This window comes from Erpetoichthys calabaricus, chromosome 8 (genome assembly GCF_900747795.2).
Source record: "Erpetoichthys calabaricus chromosome 8, fErpCal1.3, whole genome shotgun sequence".
Taxonomy (NCBI): domain Eukaryota; kingdom Metazoa; phylum Chordata; class Cladistia; order Polypteriformes; family Polypteridae; genus Erpetoichthys; species Erpetoichthys calabaricus.
Genome location: NC_041401.2, coordinates 148,891,736 through 148,908,352, shown reverse-complemented (window position 1 = coordinate 148,908,352; position 16,617 = coordinate 148,891,736). Strand labels below are relative to the sequence as shown.

The following is a 16,617-nucleotide window of genomic DNA, read 5'->3' as shown; positions in this document are numbered from 1 at the left end:
ATTGGATAATCATGGCTAGCAATGACATTCGATGGCTAAATGTCTCAACTTTCATGAACTGGACTGTATGCACTTTTAACATATTACAAGCACAGATACAGAAAAATAACATGCAAATGGCTTTAAGGACTAATAATATGCAAATATGGCAAGATATATGGAACATTAGCAGTAGCTTATGGTTAACGGTTAAACCTGAAGATACTAGGTGTAATGATACAATATGTAATGGGTATTGGTTTCAATATAATGTTACCACTATGATAACCTTGTGTATATATCACGTTTTACCTGTTGTTGCACACAGACACCCTTTGGTGCTGCTTATTATTATTATTGCTTTAATGACTATATTTAATTGCTATGTGTTTTGTGTTTTAAAACGAATTAATAATAGAGCACGACAGACAAGGTTGCTGATTTTGCGCTGAGCGAGGGACCGATTGTAATAAAAAGGTTTTCTCTGTAGCAGGAGAAGGGATAAAATAAAGGGGTAAGAGGGGGTTGGTCGCTTCAGTGCAAAACCAGCTACAAAGATTGGAATGTTTGGGATGATAGCGAAAGAATGTGCAAAAACTTCTTTCTCATAAAGGGTTTCAGAATGTTTTAGGGAAAGGTTAATTAATGCAAGATGTTTTTCTGTAAGTTGTTTTGATGTCTCTAAGAAGGGTTGTTTTAGGCTTAGTAGAGATAACACATAAGTTGTCCCGTGGGAAGATGTGTGCAGAAACTGATCACTTCTGTATACACTGCTTACACGTAAGCCATTTTGGGCAAGGACACTCAATTAGTATATAAGGGAAGGTTCCGCCCTCAGTTTCTTTGGAAGCTCAACCGTGGGGAAAGTGCACACCGCCCGGTATTGGACCAGGCTCACGAGTTGATCCTCTGACGAGACTGACACGCGGGCTCCCTCAGTCTACTGGTCTAGGATGATGGCTCTGGGTCTTTTGATATTACTGTAAGTATAGTATAAGTCATATATATATATTACTGTAAGTCAATAGTACAATTCCTATATCTGCATGTATATTGCTATTATATTGTATGTAACTGATATTATATTTGAACAAGTAAACACAATTGAAGTATTGGACCTTTCCTCTTTGATTCCTGCCTGCTTATTTTCTCTTAAAACCTTGGAACCATTTTCCCAAACTAAAACACTCCACATGCCATGCGCTCAGCTATTGTTCAGTCCACCTTAAAATACGCGACGACGTCATACATAAACAACAAGAGAGCGAACTACAATACATATACAGGCGCGAGACCTGATTGGTGATAATACGAAGAAACGAACAGTCCGCATATTAACAGTGAGTGCGATCCTCCTTATTACTTATCCATATTCCTAACGATAAAGATCAAACAAGTCATCAATTCACGATCACGGGTACAAAACTAGACGGCTCGAGTAACGGGACCACAAACACGCACCCGTATCAAAAAAAAAAAAATTCACGTCGGCACCTACAACGCGCTTCAAAAAAATGTTACCCGGACAATTGGCATTGCTTTCAAAAGATACACTTAGTACAAAACATGCGATGTCCAGATCACGAATATAACAATTGCTTATTACAACTGGGAGATGGTACACTCACCAATACAGATGTACTTCACCCAGATATTATTACAATTCCTCAACCCTTTATCTGCGACGACTTACTTACGGAGATATTTGGAACGGGAATCTCATTAGACCAAATACCCCTTTTAACACAACGGACTATATTATGTCCAAAAAATATTAATGTTGATCACATTAATAACCAGGTCATTTCATTTCTTCCTGAAGAGGCACGCTAATTCCTAGAATTGACCTTACAAGTTCTAACCTGGAATTACCTTTTACACTTAAACGGCAACAGTTCCCCATTAGACCTGCCTTTGCCATGACCATCAACAAATCACAAGGACAAACCATGGACAAGGTTGGCATCTACCTCTCTGAGCCCGTTTTTGGAGATGGGCAACTTTATGTGGCCTTCTCACGAGTTCAACGTTCATCTGACGTTAAAGTTAAGGTCATAAATGCTCCATGCCAAGGAATACTCATTCAGGGACAAGACACCATCTTTTCTACTAATGTTGTGTACAAAGAAATTTTCCAATAAACCTTTACACTGTACCAAACACTTTATTGTTTGCTTCCTATATGCATCATCTACACCTTCACACTATACTATATCTCATTCATACATCACGCTCTTTGTAATTTCCCAACACCAGGGGTTGGCGAACGAAGCGAGCAGGGGGCAGAGCCCCCTAGTATCAGAGAATTCAGAAATGAACATATCATGAATTACAGGAGGCCTATAAACCACAGCACACAGCAAAGAGGAAGAGCTACACACTTTGAAAAGTTGCAGTTCAAAGCTATTAAACTGACCCCTTGTAAGTCTCCAACAAAAGAACATCTCATTGTTATAAAAAAAAAAAATCCTGGAAAGGAAAAGCAGGGCGACGAGACGTGATCTTTTCGGAAGTTCTCGGAAGACATTTAAAAGACCCGCAAGACAAAAAAGACTGGCCACGGAGCGTCTTGTGGGGACCGTAAACATGAGACTTGGTGCCAAGAGATTGTCCCAGGGCCGTCTTGTGGGGTCTTGGAACACAAGATTCTTGCAAGACATGCCCTTCTTATCAAATAAGAGCACGGCCAGAAAAACAGTCATGTAAAAGCACGTAGCACACATAGATCCTGTGCGCTCAGCACATATAAAGCATAGAAGGACAATACGTTCTAGATGAAACGTCAACAACTAAAAGCAAAGAAGAAAGAGCAGCGCGGAGAAAAGAGACCCAAAAGTGTTGGAGAGAGAAAAAAGGCAGATAAGAGATTATGAAAGCAGTGGAATTCGAAAGGCTCAAACAAACGATGGCACGATACACATGCAGAAAAAGGTACAGAATATGAAAGCAGTAAAATTCAAAAGTATTGTAGCATCCCAGCCAAGTTGAAGCCTTTTTTATTTTAAGTGACTAAGGTCTGATTGAGGGAGGGCGAAGTACAGCATGAAAGACTGATAGCGGGGTATTGATTGACGCGGTAAGGGGGGACGAGACCCAGGGGAGGAGAGGTCAGAGAGGGTGCTAGAAAGTTGTGTTTGGGGTTATGAAGTTGGCGATTGTTCAAGTAGAACTTTTGCGACACTTTATTATGTCAGTTGCTACAGTATCAAAAAAAAAAAAAAAAAAGATAGTAAAGATTGAATTAGCGCAAACAGAAGGTAATTAATCATCAGAACCAGGTGTAATTGAAAAAAATAGCAGGACAAATTGAGGTCAGAAATAAAAAAAAAAAAAAAAAGAGTAGAAAACAAAGTAAAATGTCATAAAGAGGTTACAAAACAAAGGGGCCAAACATGCAGAGCAGGTTAGAGATAATGAAAACTGGAATTCAAAAGACTCAAAAAAAAACGTAGACGCGAAACACATGCAGAGCAAGATACAGAATATGAAAGCAGAAAAAAAAAAAACGACAGTGTCAAAAAAAGAAAGTAAACATTGCTTTAACGCAAAAAAAGAGAAATTATTGCTCGGAGAAATACTAAAAGGCGAATAGAATTCGAATATATAGACACAGGTGATACTGTATGTCAGAAGTATGTAAATATTGTAAGGCTTTGAAGTTTAAGTAAGAGAATTTCAAAACCGTGGTTTACCTCACATGCATTTATTGGTTACTTTGCAAAAAAAATTATTAACTGCTGATGATGTAGATCGCTTTGTCTGTGCTGAAATTCCAAACAGAGAAACCTATCCTGAATTATGGTACAAAGTCATTAAAACACATATCTCACTGACCTCATTTAAAAGATTCAGCATATTGGAACTCGAAAGATTCCAAATATTGTTTTTACACAAGTTCTGAAATAAAAGTGAAACTAATGAAACAGCAACAATTCAAAGAAAAAAAAAATCTTAAAAGTGTGTATCTGGAAAACCAAACATGGGTGTTGGCGAGCAAAGCGAGCAGGGGCGAAGCCCCCTAGTACTTTTAAAAACACTGGCAACAAGACGCTGAAAATCCAAGAGTTTTATTCAACTATTTTCTAAACCCATTTCATTCAAAGGAATGCATCCTAAAAACTACTAGCAAAACTTGAGGCTTTTGCGTATTTTTTAAACACAAAATAAATGATATTAAAAAAATATAATACAAATCCACCATACAATTTCAGTCTCACCATGTAGAACTGACAATATTGGTCCAACCATTTCAAGGCACAATAATGTTTGGGAAATAGCAATGGTACGTACTGTATATTAAAGCAGTCATATTTAGTAGTTTGTTGCATATTCTTTGCATGCAATGACTACTTGAAGTCTGCGATTCATAGGCATCACCAGGTGCAGAGTATCTTCTCTAGCCACTAATGCAGTCATCTTCAGCTCCTGCTTCTTTTGGGTTCTTGTATCCCATAGGTTTTTTCTTCAGCACATGGAATGCACATTTATTTGGATTAAAATTGGGCGACTGGCATGGCCATTCAAGAATTTTCTATTTTTTAGCTTTGAAAAACTCCTGCTTTGCCTTAGCAGTATGTTTGAGATCATTTTCTTCTTGTAGGATTAAGCACTGTCCAATGAACTTGTAGGCATTTACTGCAACTTGAGCAGATTCTATTCACCTCAGAATTCATTTTGCAACTACCATCAACAGTTACATCATCAATGAAGATAAGTATGCCAGCACCTGTGGCAGCCATATTATCAACCAGCCAAAACATCAACCAGTTGCAATTAGTGCAGAATTCAGCAGCAAGAATCTTAACTAGAAAAAGAAAAATCTCTGCACATCTCACCAGTTTCAGCATTGTTATATTGGTTAACTGTGCCACTTAAAATTGATTTTTAAAAACTACTAATGTTGTATAAATCCATAAATAATCTTGCCCCTTTCTATATTTTGGAGTGCTTGTCCCCTTACACTCCAAGTCATAATATTAGATATTCTAATAGTAGTCTGCTTATAATTCCAAGAGCCAAGCTTAAAAGAAGGGGTAAGGCAGCCTTTTGTTGTTATTCACCAAAATCTAGAATACTTTACAAACAAATATGTGCAAGGCTAATATTGTAGAACATAAAAAAAAAAAAAAAAAAAAAAAAAAAAACACTACTAAAAGCATACTTTTTTATTTTGGCTTTTTCATAGCTACATTTTAGTTGTACTCTTAATAGACTGGGCACAGAATTATATTCTTCAGGGATTTACAATCTTTGCTAATCTCCACTTTTCTCTGTTTTCTTTTCTGGGTCTTCTGTGGTGCCATTTTACGCTACCACTACCACCACCTGACCAAGGCACTCTGCAACGACATGTAATGCTGGAATGAAGGCAAGTGCCCCACCTGTCCATGAGACTCACTGCATCAAATCCTCTCAGAATAAGCCTAAAACAACAAGGAATGATTTAAGGACATCTATATTAAGTACAGTGCCTAATGGAGACTGGGCAGTCTTTAGGCCTTGAGATCTCTGCAGAACGTTCCTAAACCGCTTCAAAAGTTATTTGCTATTGTTTTCAATGACACCACTCACACACATGTTTTAGCAGTGAGCGTAAACAAAATTTCTACATGTAGCAGTTTGAGTGTTTCAGTCAAACGCAGGTTAGGTGCATTGGCGGTCCTAAATTGTCCCTAGTGTGTGCTTGGTGTGTGTATGTGCCCTGTGGTGGGCTGGTGCCCTGCCCAGCGATTTGTTCCTGCCTTGCGCCCTGTGCTGGCTGGGATTGGCTCCAGCAGACCCCCCGTGACCTTGTGTTAGGATATAGCGAGTTGGGAAATAAATGACTGGCTGACTGGCTGGCTGACTGGCTGGCTGACTGGCTGGCTGACTGGCTTGATTGTTACATTGAAATCAATAGTAACTCATTAAACGCTGGTAAAAGAAAACAGAACATTTTGGAACTTTTTTTACAGGAAGTCACTGCCTTCTCCTACAGGAGTAAGGAGTGAAGCAGCTCATGGAAAGGAAATAAAAAAACAAAAAGTGTCACTGTGCTTTAGTCATCTACTACTTATTACTGAGGTCAAGCACACACATGTATCTTGTAATTAAGTGACAAAATTCAACAAAAGTTATAGGTATACATTCAGTTTTAATCAGGTTTAAGGTTTACACAGATGTTTTAACATATAGGCATTGTGGTAGCACAGAGCTGGCTTTCCTTTCTTACAGTACCAACTGTATGGGGTTTGCAAGTTCTACCCATGCATTTCTGGATTAATCAATGTTAGTTTTTCATCACCTGTTTAAAAATGTGTCAGTAATACTTTTCTGTTAAGAAAATATGTTTAGTCTTTTTTGAAATAAATAACATCCATCCCCTTTTTTCATCCCCAATCTGAGCCCCTGTGTGAACATTTCCTGCTATGCCAGTAGATTACATTGTTTCAAAACATCCATGGTGCTTTAGCTCTTTTTTCCTTCCATTTCATAAACACACATTTATTTTCTTTCCCCTAATGTAAGATGCATAGAATGTCTATTTCTGCCAGCTTCTTTGATATTTGCCTCTATGCTGGGCTTTGTTAGGATCCATGACATGTTTTGGATAAAAACTGAACACTGCAAAAACAACTCCAAACAACTAAATCAGGAGTTTAAGAACTGGCACACTGCAACAATGCTTTAATTCAGGCTTATCACCTGTAAGACGAGAAACATAAATGCAGTTATGGTTAGTCTGAATAATTATAAGAACACTAATTAAAACAGAAAAAAATAATAAGTTGTACAACAGTACTAATCTATGCAGTATCACAGTTTATTCACATATATTTCAACATAAAAAAACCATGAAAGATTTGATTTCTCTCTTTAATAAAAACATCTGTTACATGTCCATCTAATAATTTCAAAGTCCCATTAAAAAGGTTTGTTTATAAAAGTGATTTTTCAGCTGCTTAATTATTTTAAAAAGACCCTAACGGCACGAGGTACCTGCATCCTATTCAATCTTGTACCACTCAAATGCACCTCATACAGTATATGCTTTCATTAAATTTGTTCATTAGTATAACATTTAAAATATGAAAATTCTTTGGTTTCAAAAGCCCAACTAACAACAAAAATTTATTGTGTGTCAATTAGCTTTCAGCAATGAAGCATGTAATTTAGCAGCCCCAGTAATGCCTAACTTCAGAATTTACCCACTTTACTTAACGCATTAGATGACACACCACTAGAAAGATTTGGCTAGTGCATTAAAAGCACTATGAGCGGAGCCGTGAGAATGTCTGGCCAATGTACTAGTTTTGAAACACTAAGGGAATAAATTTTACTTTGAAACAAACACTGGAAACATGTCAGTTTATCAGAGTTGCAAACTAAACACAAAACTTAAAAATCTACTCATTGTGAAACTTTCATCTATTTTTACTTGCTAGAACTGACTGTGTGGAATTTCTCCAAATACTCATGTTTTGCTCCCAAATATCAAAGACAATCAGGTTAAATTATTGGATTACTCTGTATTAGTTTTATAAAAATAACTATGGCTATGTGCAAGTACAGCATCATGTCCAAGGTTGTTTTTTGCCTCATGCCAAATGCAGCACGGATAGCTACCCACTCCTACCTGCCCCTGAACTGGATATACCATTCATAAAATGGTTTGACAGACAACTGTTGCCATATTAATTACAATTAAATACAACTTTCCTGCTTAAATAAATACAATTATGGTGGATTTTTAAATATTAAGTGTGATTACAACAATCGTATGCTAAAATTCAACTCGTGATTTTAGAAAGACGTTATAAGCATACTAAAACACTGATAAGGAAACAGCAAATATGTATTGTACATAAGCTTACCTAATTTAATAAAATAGGGTTGGCAAAATAGCTCCAAAGGCATTTAAGTTAAAATAGAAATTAACTGTGCATCTTCACAAACTCAGTTACAATATAAAAAGATTTACCAAAAAAGTACATTATAAGCATTTTCCTTTAAAATTTACACTTGGTTGTGTAATACTTGTGTATGGTTGACACATATTTGTTTCTGTCAATGCATGTACAACAGTATACATTTGATATTTGCCAGCAAGATCATAGCTGCATAGAACCATGGCTCAGTGCAGTAAGACTTTTTCTTAACATACTGTTTCACAGCTATCTTCAATCCAAATACGACATGTGTCTCTACTACTGAACTCACAATTCACTTCACAGCTCTTATCCTCTCTTAGGCATTCGAGAGGAATGCATTCAGAAAAGCAGTGCAAAACTCTACCTAGTTGTTACACTTGTGCCACTCAGTAAACCACCAAGCTCAAGCTGGTCAGCTGAGTGCCATGCTATGGAGTCCCCGTAGCTCTACACCACTCAGTGGATGCAGCTCCACGAACTAGTCAACCTCCTCTACAAAGTCGACAATGCACACTGAGGGGCAAGCTTTGGGAACTTCAGGACGACTATCCCCAGTCATTCCCCACCCCCACTATAGGAGTTGACAGTCTCAGTGGCTGCGAGATGGCACATTGGCTCTCCAGCACCTGCCTCTTGATCTCCTCACTCATACTCGTTTCCCGGCACTGCATGCACTGTGAGAAGGACTGTTCAAGATGCTGCACTCTCACAGCCGCCTCAATGGATACTTGGGCAGCTGTGGCATTGATGAGGTCGTGGACAGTCTCATCTGTGTTGATAAAGTTTGTGAAAACCAATACTTGTGTCATTCTCAAAACTTTTGGCCACAAGCAGTGACCTAAATGAATGGATTTTAGGTAAGTAATTTGAAATGGAATTGATTCTAACACCTTAGCAGGATGGATGATAAACAAGAAAAAAAAAAAAAAAAAGACCATAGCCCCCTTTTATATATATATATATATATATATATATATATATATATATACATACACATACACAGTGGAACCTCGAGATACGATCACCTCTGTATACGAGAAATTCAAAATACGAGGAAAGTATGAGCGAAAAATTCAGATCTAAATACGAGCATTGGCTAGCGTAACGAGCCAAAAGCCAGGCTGTGGGTATAGCTCGCGGCTTAGTGAGGGGGCGTGGTAGCAGTTGCGAGCCGCGATCTGCAGTGTCTGCGTTTCTCACTTAAGTGCACAGGTGGGATACTGCCCACATCCATGATTGTTCCTGTGGCTGATGGTCTGCAGCTGCCATGTCCTCCCCGCATATATAGAGAAGCGCGAGCCGGTTAAGGGGGAGAAGAAGTGAAAGAAAAGAGAGGAGAGAGAACGGAGGTTGCAGGCAGGCAGGCAGGAGGAAGAAGTAGTAGTCGGTGCGGGAGAGCGAGCGAGTGCAGGCTCGCGTGTAGCTGAACAGTGAGCTGAACAGGCGAGCCAAACAGCTGAAGCAGGACGGTGTAGAGAAGGTCAGCTGCATTAAGAGTGTCTCGCCTGTTGCAGAGCCCGCATGGGAGACGCTAACAGAGAAGAAGCACCGGGGATTGTCATCTGTTTTTTTAAAGACGGCATCCTTTTGACGTTTTAACCTCGTGTAAAAGGATTGCTATTCTTGTGTATTTTAAACCTCCACTTCACAACTGTTTTAAGGATTATTTATTTAAAGATTTATTGAATGCTCTACTGCACTTTGGACACCTGTTTTGATTCTTTTAATAATCAGTTATATTATTTACCAGTGTTATTTATTAAAGGTAGACTACAGTATATATAATTTATCGGTGTTATTTGTTAGGAAAATTGATTTTTATGTTAATATATTTGGGGTGCGGAACGGATTAACTGGATTTCCATTATTTTCAATGGGGGAGTTTGTTCTAGATACGAGAAATTCGCTATACAAGCTCAGTGCTGGAACGAATTAAACTCATATCTAGAGGTTCCACTGTATTACTACAGTGGGGCAAAAAAGTATTTAGTCGGCCACCAATTGTGCAAGTTCTCCCACTTAAAAAGATGAGAGAGGCCTGTAATTTTCATCATAGGTATACCTCAACTATGAGAGACAAAATGAGAAAAAAAAAATCCAGAAAATCACATTGTCTGATTTTTGAAGAATTTATTTGCAAATTACGGTGGAAAAAAAAAGTATTTGGTCAATAACAAAAGTTCATCTCAATACTTTGTTATATACCCTTTGTTGGCAATGACAGAGGTCAAACGTTTTCTGTAAGTCTTCACAAGGTTTTCACACACTGTTGCTGGTATTTTGGCCCATTCCTCCATGCAGATCTCCTCTAGAGCAGTGATGTTTTGGGGCTGTCGCTGGGCAACACGGACTTTCAACTCCCTCCAAAGATTTTCTATGGGGTTGAGATCTGGAGACTGGCTAGGCCACTCCAGGACCTTGAAATGCTTCTTACGAAGCCACTCCTTCGTTACCCAGGCAGTGTGTTTGGGATCATTGTCATGCTGAAAGACGCAGCCACGTTTCATCTTCAATGCCCTTGCTGATGGAAGGAGGTTTTCACTCAAAATCTGACGATACATGACCCCATTCATTCTTTCCTTTACACGGATCAGTCGTCCTGGTCCCTTTGCAGAAAAACAGTCCCAAAGCACGATGTTTCCAACCCCATGCTTTACAGTAGGTATGGTGTTCTTTGGATGCAACTTAGCATTCTTTCTCCTCCAAACACGACGAGTACAGTTTTTACCAAAAAGTTCTATTTATTTTGGTTTCATCTGACCATATCACATTCTCCCAATCCTCTTCTGGATCATCCAAATGCTCTCTAGCAAACTTCAGACGGGCCTGCACATGTACTGGCTTAAGCAGGGGGACACGTCTGGCACTGCAGGATTTGAGTCCCTGGCGGCATAGTGTGTTACTGATGGTAGCCTTTGTTACTTTGGTCCCAGCTCTCTGCAGGTCATTCACTAGGTCCCCCCATGTGGTTCTGGGATTTTTGATCACCGTTCTTGTGATCATTTTGACCCCACAGGGTGAGATCTTGCGTGAAGCCCCAGATCAAGGGAGATTATCAGTGGTCTTGTATGTCTTCCATTTTCTAATAATTGCTCCCACAGTTGATTTCTTCACACCAAGCTGCTTACCTATTGCAGATTCAGTCTTCCCAGCCTGGTGCAGGTCTACAATTTTGTTTCTGGTGTCCTTTGACAGCTCTTTGGTCTTGGCCATAGTTGAGTTTGGAGTGTGACTGTTTGAGGTTGTGGACAGGTGTCTTTTATGTTGATAACGAGTTCAAACAGGTGCCATTAATACAGGTAACGAATGGAGGACAGAGGAGCCTCTTACAGAAGAAGTTACAGGTCTGTGAGAGCCAGAAATCTTGCTTGTTTGTAGGTGACCAAATACTTATTTTCCACCATAATTTGCAAATAAATTCTTTAAAAATCAGACAATGTGATTTTCTGGATTTTTTTTCTCATTTTGTCTCTCATAGTTGAGGTATACCTATGATGAAAATTACAGGCCTCTCTCATCTTTTTAAGTGGGAGAACTTGCACAATTGGTGGCTGACCAAATACTTTTTTGCCCCACTGTATAAAGATAACAATAGATTCAATAAAAGACATATAAAAAAGATGTTATTCTGGTTTTGTCCACTTTAAAATATTTACAGATAGATAGATAGATAGATAGATAGATAGATAGATAGATAGATAGATAGATAGATAGATAGATATTAAACATGTCCATCGAACATCTATCTAAGTTTCCAGTTACAATACATTGAACAATATTGTCTCTGTTAAATTACTGGTTATCAAGCATCTGAATAGACAGGTCTCGAATTATTTTATGAACATGTAAAAAACAATTCTAGGTTAATAATTCTGGAAACGCACAGGACCGAGATCGAGTACGCCTGCTGGTTCTACAAGGTTTTCTACCAATAACACTTTACAGGTGCCACAGTATTTACTAAGCTCAACAGAGGCGAAAACTTCATTATGTGTTATTTAAATAATGAAAGCAGTTCATCTGTTGCTGCTCACCTGGTACTCTGGATATTCAAACATGTAGGTCATACTACACTGATTGTCTTCGAAGCCGAAAAACATTTCTCGAATTCCAATGAGAAGTAGAACCACCGTCGAAGCGTAGATTACCGTTGCTAATTTCATGGCTTTCTCTGCTTTTATTCAGAACCACGGAATGGTCAAAAAATCCAAATGCATTAAATTCACGACCAAGTACAAATAAGCAAATCTATACTACATAACTCGACCCTGAATTAAGTCATTTGACGAATCAGAGTACGGAATTATATTAGGTAGCCAATAGAGATCCTTCTCCGGAAGGCGGGCTCTTATGTATTCTGTTGGTGACGTATTCAAAAAGCGACATGCATTGTCCCCTGTTGAAATCTAGTCTAACTGTTCTGTTTTGTTTCCCGTCTTGGAAACAGCTTATATAATGACTTGCTATCTTTATTTCTCAGAGCCCATATAGTTTTTGGTATGAACATCATTCTTACTTTGATAACTGTTGTTTTAATATAACTTTTTTTTTTTTACTAAACTATCCATATTTTTAAAATGCACATGCTTTAAGAATCAATGATTATTTTAGTTGTTCGCTTCGTTGTACAGCGCTGTCAAGTTGCATCAGCCTGGAAGGAGTAGCCAGCACTATTTGTTGGTGTTTCATCATATAAATGAGTAACTTTAGTGCCAACTGCAGGAGATAAGGTAAAACAGGCAAACTTGACAATGTCGCATATTAATTTCAACTAGTGAGGCAATAGCGAGCGGTACATCAAAGGATATAGAGCCACTTCAACGAGCGATGTAAAAACCGACAATCCATTTGGCAGCATTGATGTAATGATACAATATTAATAATGGCAATAGAATGCATCTTTTAGACAACACAATTATTTAAACATTATTTTATTGTAGAACACTGTCGCCCATATTAACATTCACATTTATTACACCTGTTATAATGATAACATGATTATGAAAATGAGCACAAAGAGCGTTTTAGGCTTTTAGTAAATGCATCTGTCCGATTGAAACTGTGTAATCAACAAGGGCTTGCGACTGCGTTTCCTCTTCTGGCCCAAAAGAGTGTAATTGTGGGCTACAGTTACACCCATCTCCATCGAGCAGTTGGATATAATTGTCTCATTCTGGCTGTGTCGAGCTTATGGCTGCTATGATTTCTTTCAACCGCCAGATGTCATTATTTTCGAAGCTTTGTATCTTTTTTTTGGCATAATCAGGAAGAAGTTTCACTGGCTTCTCCCCAGCTCAGCAGGCGGACTGAACCGCATATACACGGAAAGGGCGTGCTTTCACATTTTTTTTCTGTATCCTGATCGTGAACGTCACTGATTTTGATTGACATTTCTGCTAGGTGTATTAGCAAATCGGATTGTTATTTTGAACAAGGTACTTCGCCGTAGGACAGGAAGTAATTCTTTTCACCTTCCGGTGTTGCCCTTGCTTAAGGTTTGAGAATGGAGTTAGGAGGTGGCTGCTGGCTTGAAATTGAAAAAGCGGAACGAGAAAAACGCCGAGAGCTGGTATTACAGGGACCCACTATAGATGCCAAAATAAAGGACAGTGGCGGGCTATCAATGCGAGTGTATGATTTAAGTTTGTTAAACTATCTAGAAGTCAGCCATTGCCCCAGTCTACGGATCTTGCAACCAGAGCTTGGAAAACTGCTCCACCTGCAAAGTCTAATTTTGTGTCGCAACGGTCTTGTCGAGCTTCCTACAACAGTAGGTGCCCTCCGGAGTCTTAAGGTTCTTGACGTGTCTGGAAATGATCTAGAAATAATACCCGATGAGCTGAGCCAACTCGCCGAGCTCAACACACTCAACGTCAGTTGTAACAAGCTGCAGGTCTTGCCCGGCACACTAGCCGGTTGCCTTAAATTGGCAACCCTCAACTGTTCCCACAACCGGCTGACCGACATTCCTCAAGAGCTGTTCAGTCCTCAGCTAGATTTGCTCAGCAGCATTGAAGCCACTGAGAATGAGATCACCGAACTGAGCGCAGACGTCTGCAACTTGGTAGCGCTTAAGGTTCGACCAATTTACCTTTTCTTTTTGTCTCACTGCCTATCTCGTGAAGTCTTAGGACTGACTTGGATGTGCTGGTGAATTATTTATATATAGGTCTGGCTAAAGGTGTAAGTCTTCAGTTTTAAAGGTTAAAAGCAATGCGACCCTTTTCTTAAAATTCAGAAGGATGCTTACTGCTGGTATAATATTAGTGCATAGGACTCTCAACACTTTGTACCGTAATTTTTCAGGAGTAACACTGCATGTGAAAGTCACGGGTGAAGGACAGGCTCGTGTTTGCTGTTCTTAATTGTATAACAGATCAAAATAGTTAAATAGCCAAAGCATTTCAAAGTTAAACTGGAAAGCAAAAATTTAATGGGTCAGCAAACATAAGACATGTAGATATTTTCTTAATTCTCTTTAATTGTGAGCAAATGTGTCAATACAAAAACTTCAGACATAATTCATTATAAAATACAATCATAACATAGTCATCTATCCATCCATTTCTCAAATCTTCTTATCTTGAGTAGGGTTTTGGGGAAGCTGGAGCCCATCCCAGCAAGCATAGAACACAATGCGGGAACAATCTCTAGACAGGGTGCCAGTTTATTGTTGAGTGACCTCGCACTAGGGTTGTGTCATCTCCACACTGTTCTTGTTTCAGGCTTATATTGAAACTCTTAATATTTAATTTTTCATCTACATGGTGCTTTACATTTTTTTTATCTTCATTTTTTTACAGTGTTTCTATTATGCAAAGTTATATAATTCAAAATAATTGAATTTATTTTTTGTATTGTGTTATGGCACTTTTTCCCTCCCCAGGTTTTGGATCTGTCAAAGAATAAAATTACTGAGATACCAGCGGAATTGGCTGAATGCCCTAAACTTAAAGAGATAAACTTTAGGGACAATAAATTAAAAGACAAGCGCCTGGAAAAAATGGTAAATGGATGCCAGACTAAATCAGTCCTTGAATATTTGAGAGTTGGTGGTCGAGGGAAAGGAAAGGGGAAGCAAGAATTGAATGACAAGGATGAAGGCAAAGATAAAAAGAAAAAAATGGATAGGCGTCAGAGGAAGAGGGATCCTCAGTCAGAAGATGCAAAAGATGATCTTGAAGAACTTAACAAGATGGTGGTGAGGGTTCTTAATGTCTCTGAGAGTTTCAGTACCCTAACAGTGCAAGTTACCACTGCAGTAAAGGATGTGCGGCCTTATATTGTATGTTGCATCATCAAGGGGATGAACCTGAAACCAGGAAATGCACTAAAAAGATTTCTTGTTGCACAGGTAAGCATGTAGAGTAAATTATTTAACTTGTTTTTGTGCCCAAAGTGTTATCTCCTGATCCATTTTTTAACCCACTTTTATGTTATATGAGACAACACCCATTTTAGTGGCAACTAGCCCATCATAAAAAAAGCAAGTACTAGATGGGACACCAGTGTCACAGTGTAAAGTTCTCAATAATTGTCAATTTCTGTATGTCAGCCAAGCTTCATGCCCTAGGTTTCTGAGAGAAATCTGGACATCTTTAGAGGAAACACTATGAATACAGGAAGAAAATGAAAACGCATAATATATTAATCTGTATCTCCATACCTAGACTTTGTCAGTTTTTTTTTTTTTTTTTTTTTTTTTAAATAGCATTTATGTACTAAGTGCTTCATAACTGTTTGTGGCATGTTCCATGTGCAAAATTTGCATTCTTCTTCTCTTGGCTGCTTCTGTTAAGGGTTGCCAGAGCGGATCATCTTTTTCCATATCTCCCTGTCCTCTGCATCTTGCTCTGTTACACCTACTACCTGCATGTCCTCTCTCACCACATATATAAACCTCCTCAGACCTTCTTGTTTTTCTCTTACCTGGCAGTTCCATCCTTAACATCCTTATCCCAGTATACCCAGCATCGCTGCTCTACACATGTCAAACCAATCCAAACTTGAAAGCTGTGACTAGAATTGGCATTTCTCATTTTTTCTGGAGCCTAATTATACTTTGGGATTCAGTAGGTGTGGAAATTTTTTCCTCTTCACATTAAATGTGCCTTTTTCTGTCTGGTTACTGCAGGTTTGCAGAAAGTGTTCATTTACAACTTTTAATTGGCTCAGTGAGAAACAGGGTATACAGGTATGTGTCTCTTGCAGCAGTGTAGCATCCAGTCCAGGGTTGCCAATTTACTTGGTGCTGGTAGAATTGGTGGGACCAGTGTTTCCACAGTTAAATTAAAGAGAATCACTTAAAATATGTTTAAGTGGTCAGGAAGAAAGAAAACTTTGAAAATAGGAAGCTGTTTTTATTTTGGCCTTGGCATGGTATTACAGTAAACAACAGATTCATTTCTGCTTTTATAGAGAGGTTGTAATTCTTAAACTTAGTCTTTGTAGGTTTAACTTAAAGTTGCTGTTATCTTTTAAAGTTAACACATTTATCGTGTATTTCCTAAATTCCTTCGGTTTTGAGGACACTGTTTTTCAATAACTATCACATGGCAAAATTACGATAGTATAAGAATATACATTTGCTCCTTTGGCAAACAGACTCCTCCATTTTCAGGCAAAATTTAATACATTTTTTGTGATGTGTAACTGTGTGTGAATTTTCAACACCTTTTAATATATGTTAGTACTGTTGTTCATTTGACTTGTTGTAGAGTAAAGCCAC

General features: G+C 38.5%; 2 protein-coding genes across 3 annotated transcripts in view; one reads left to right on the top strand and one right to left on the bottom strand.

The window, feature by feature from the left end:
- pgap1 (post-GPI attachment to proteins inositol deacylase 1) overlaps positions 1-12,152 on the bottom strand; it is a 319,938-nt gene extending 307,786 nt beyond the window's left edge. Inside the window, exon 1 of the mRNA XM_051930514.1 lies at positions 11,924-12,152. Coding sequence (XP_051786474.1) covers positions 11,924-12,052 — 129 coding nt within the window. The 5' untranslated portion in view covers positions 12,053-12,152. The remainder of the gene's footprint in view (positions 1-11,923) is intronic.
- A 1,125-nt stretch (positions 12,153-13,277) lies between these two features.
- The window catches only part of lrrc47 (leucine rich repeat containing 47), a 78,219-nt gene continuing 74,879 nt past the window's right edge, over positions 13,278-16,617 (top strand). For both annotated transcript variants that reach the window (XR_007935507.1, XM_051930527.1), the window contains exons 1-2: positions 13,278-13,965; positions 14,776-15,243. Coding sequence is in view for 1 of the 2 variants with exons in the window: in XM_051930527.1 (XP_051786487.1) it covers positions 13,393-13,965; positions 14,776-15,243 (1,041 nt within the window). In the remaining variant the exon portion in view is untranslated. The remainder of the gene's footprint in view (positions 13,966-14,775; positions 15,244-16,617) is intronic.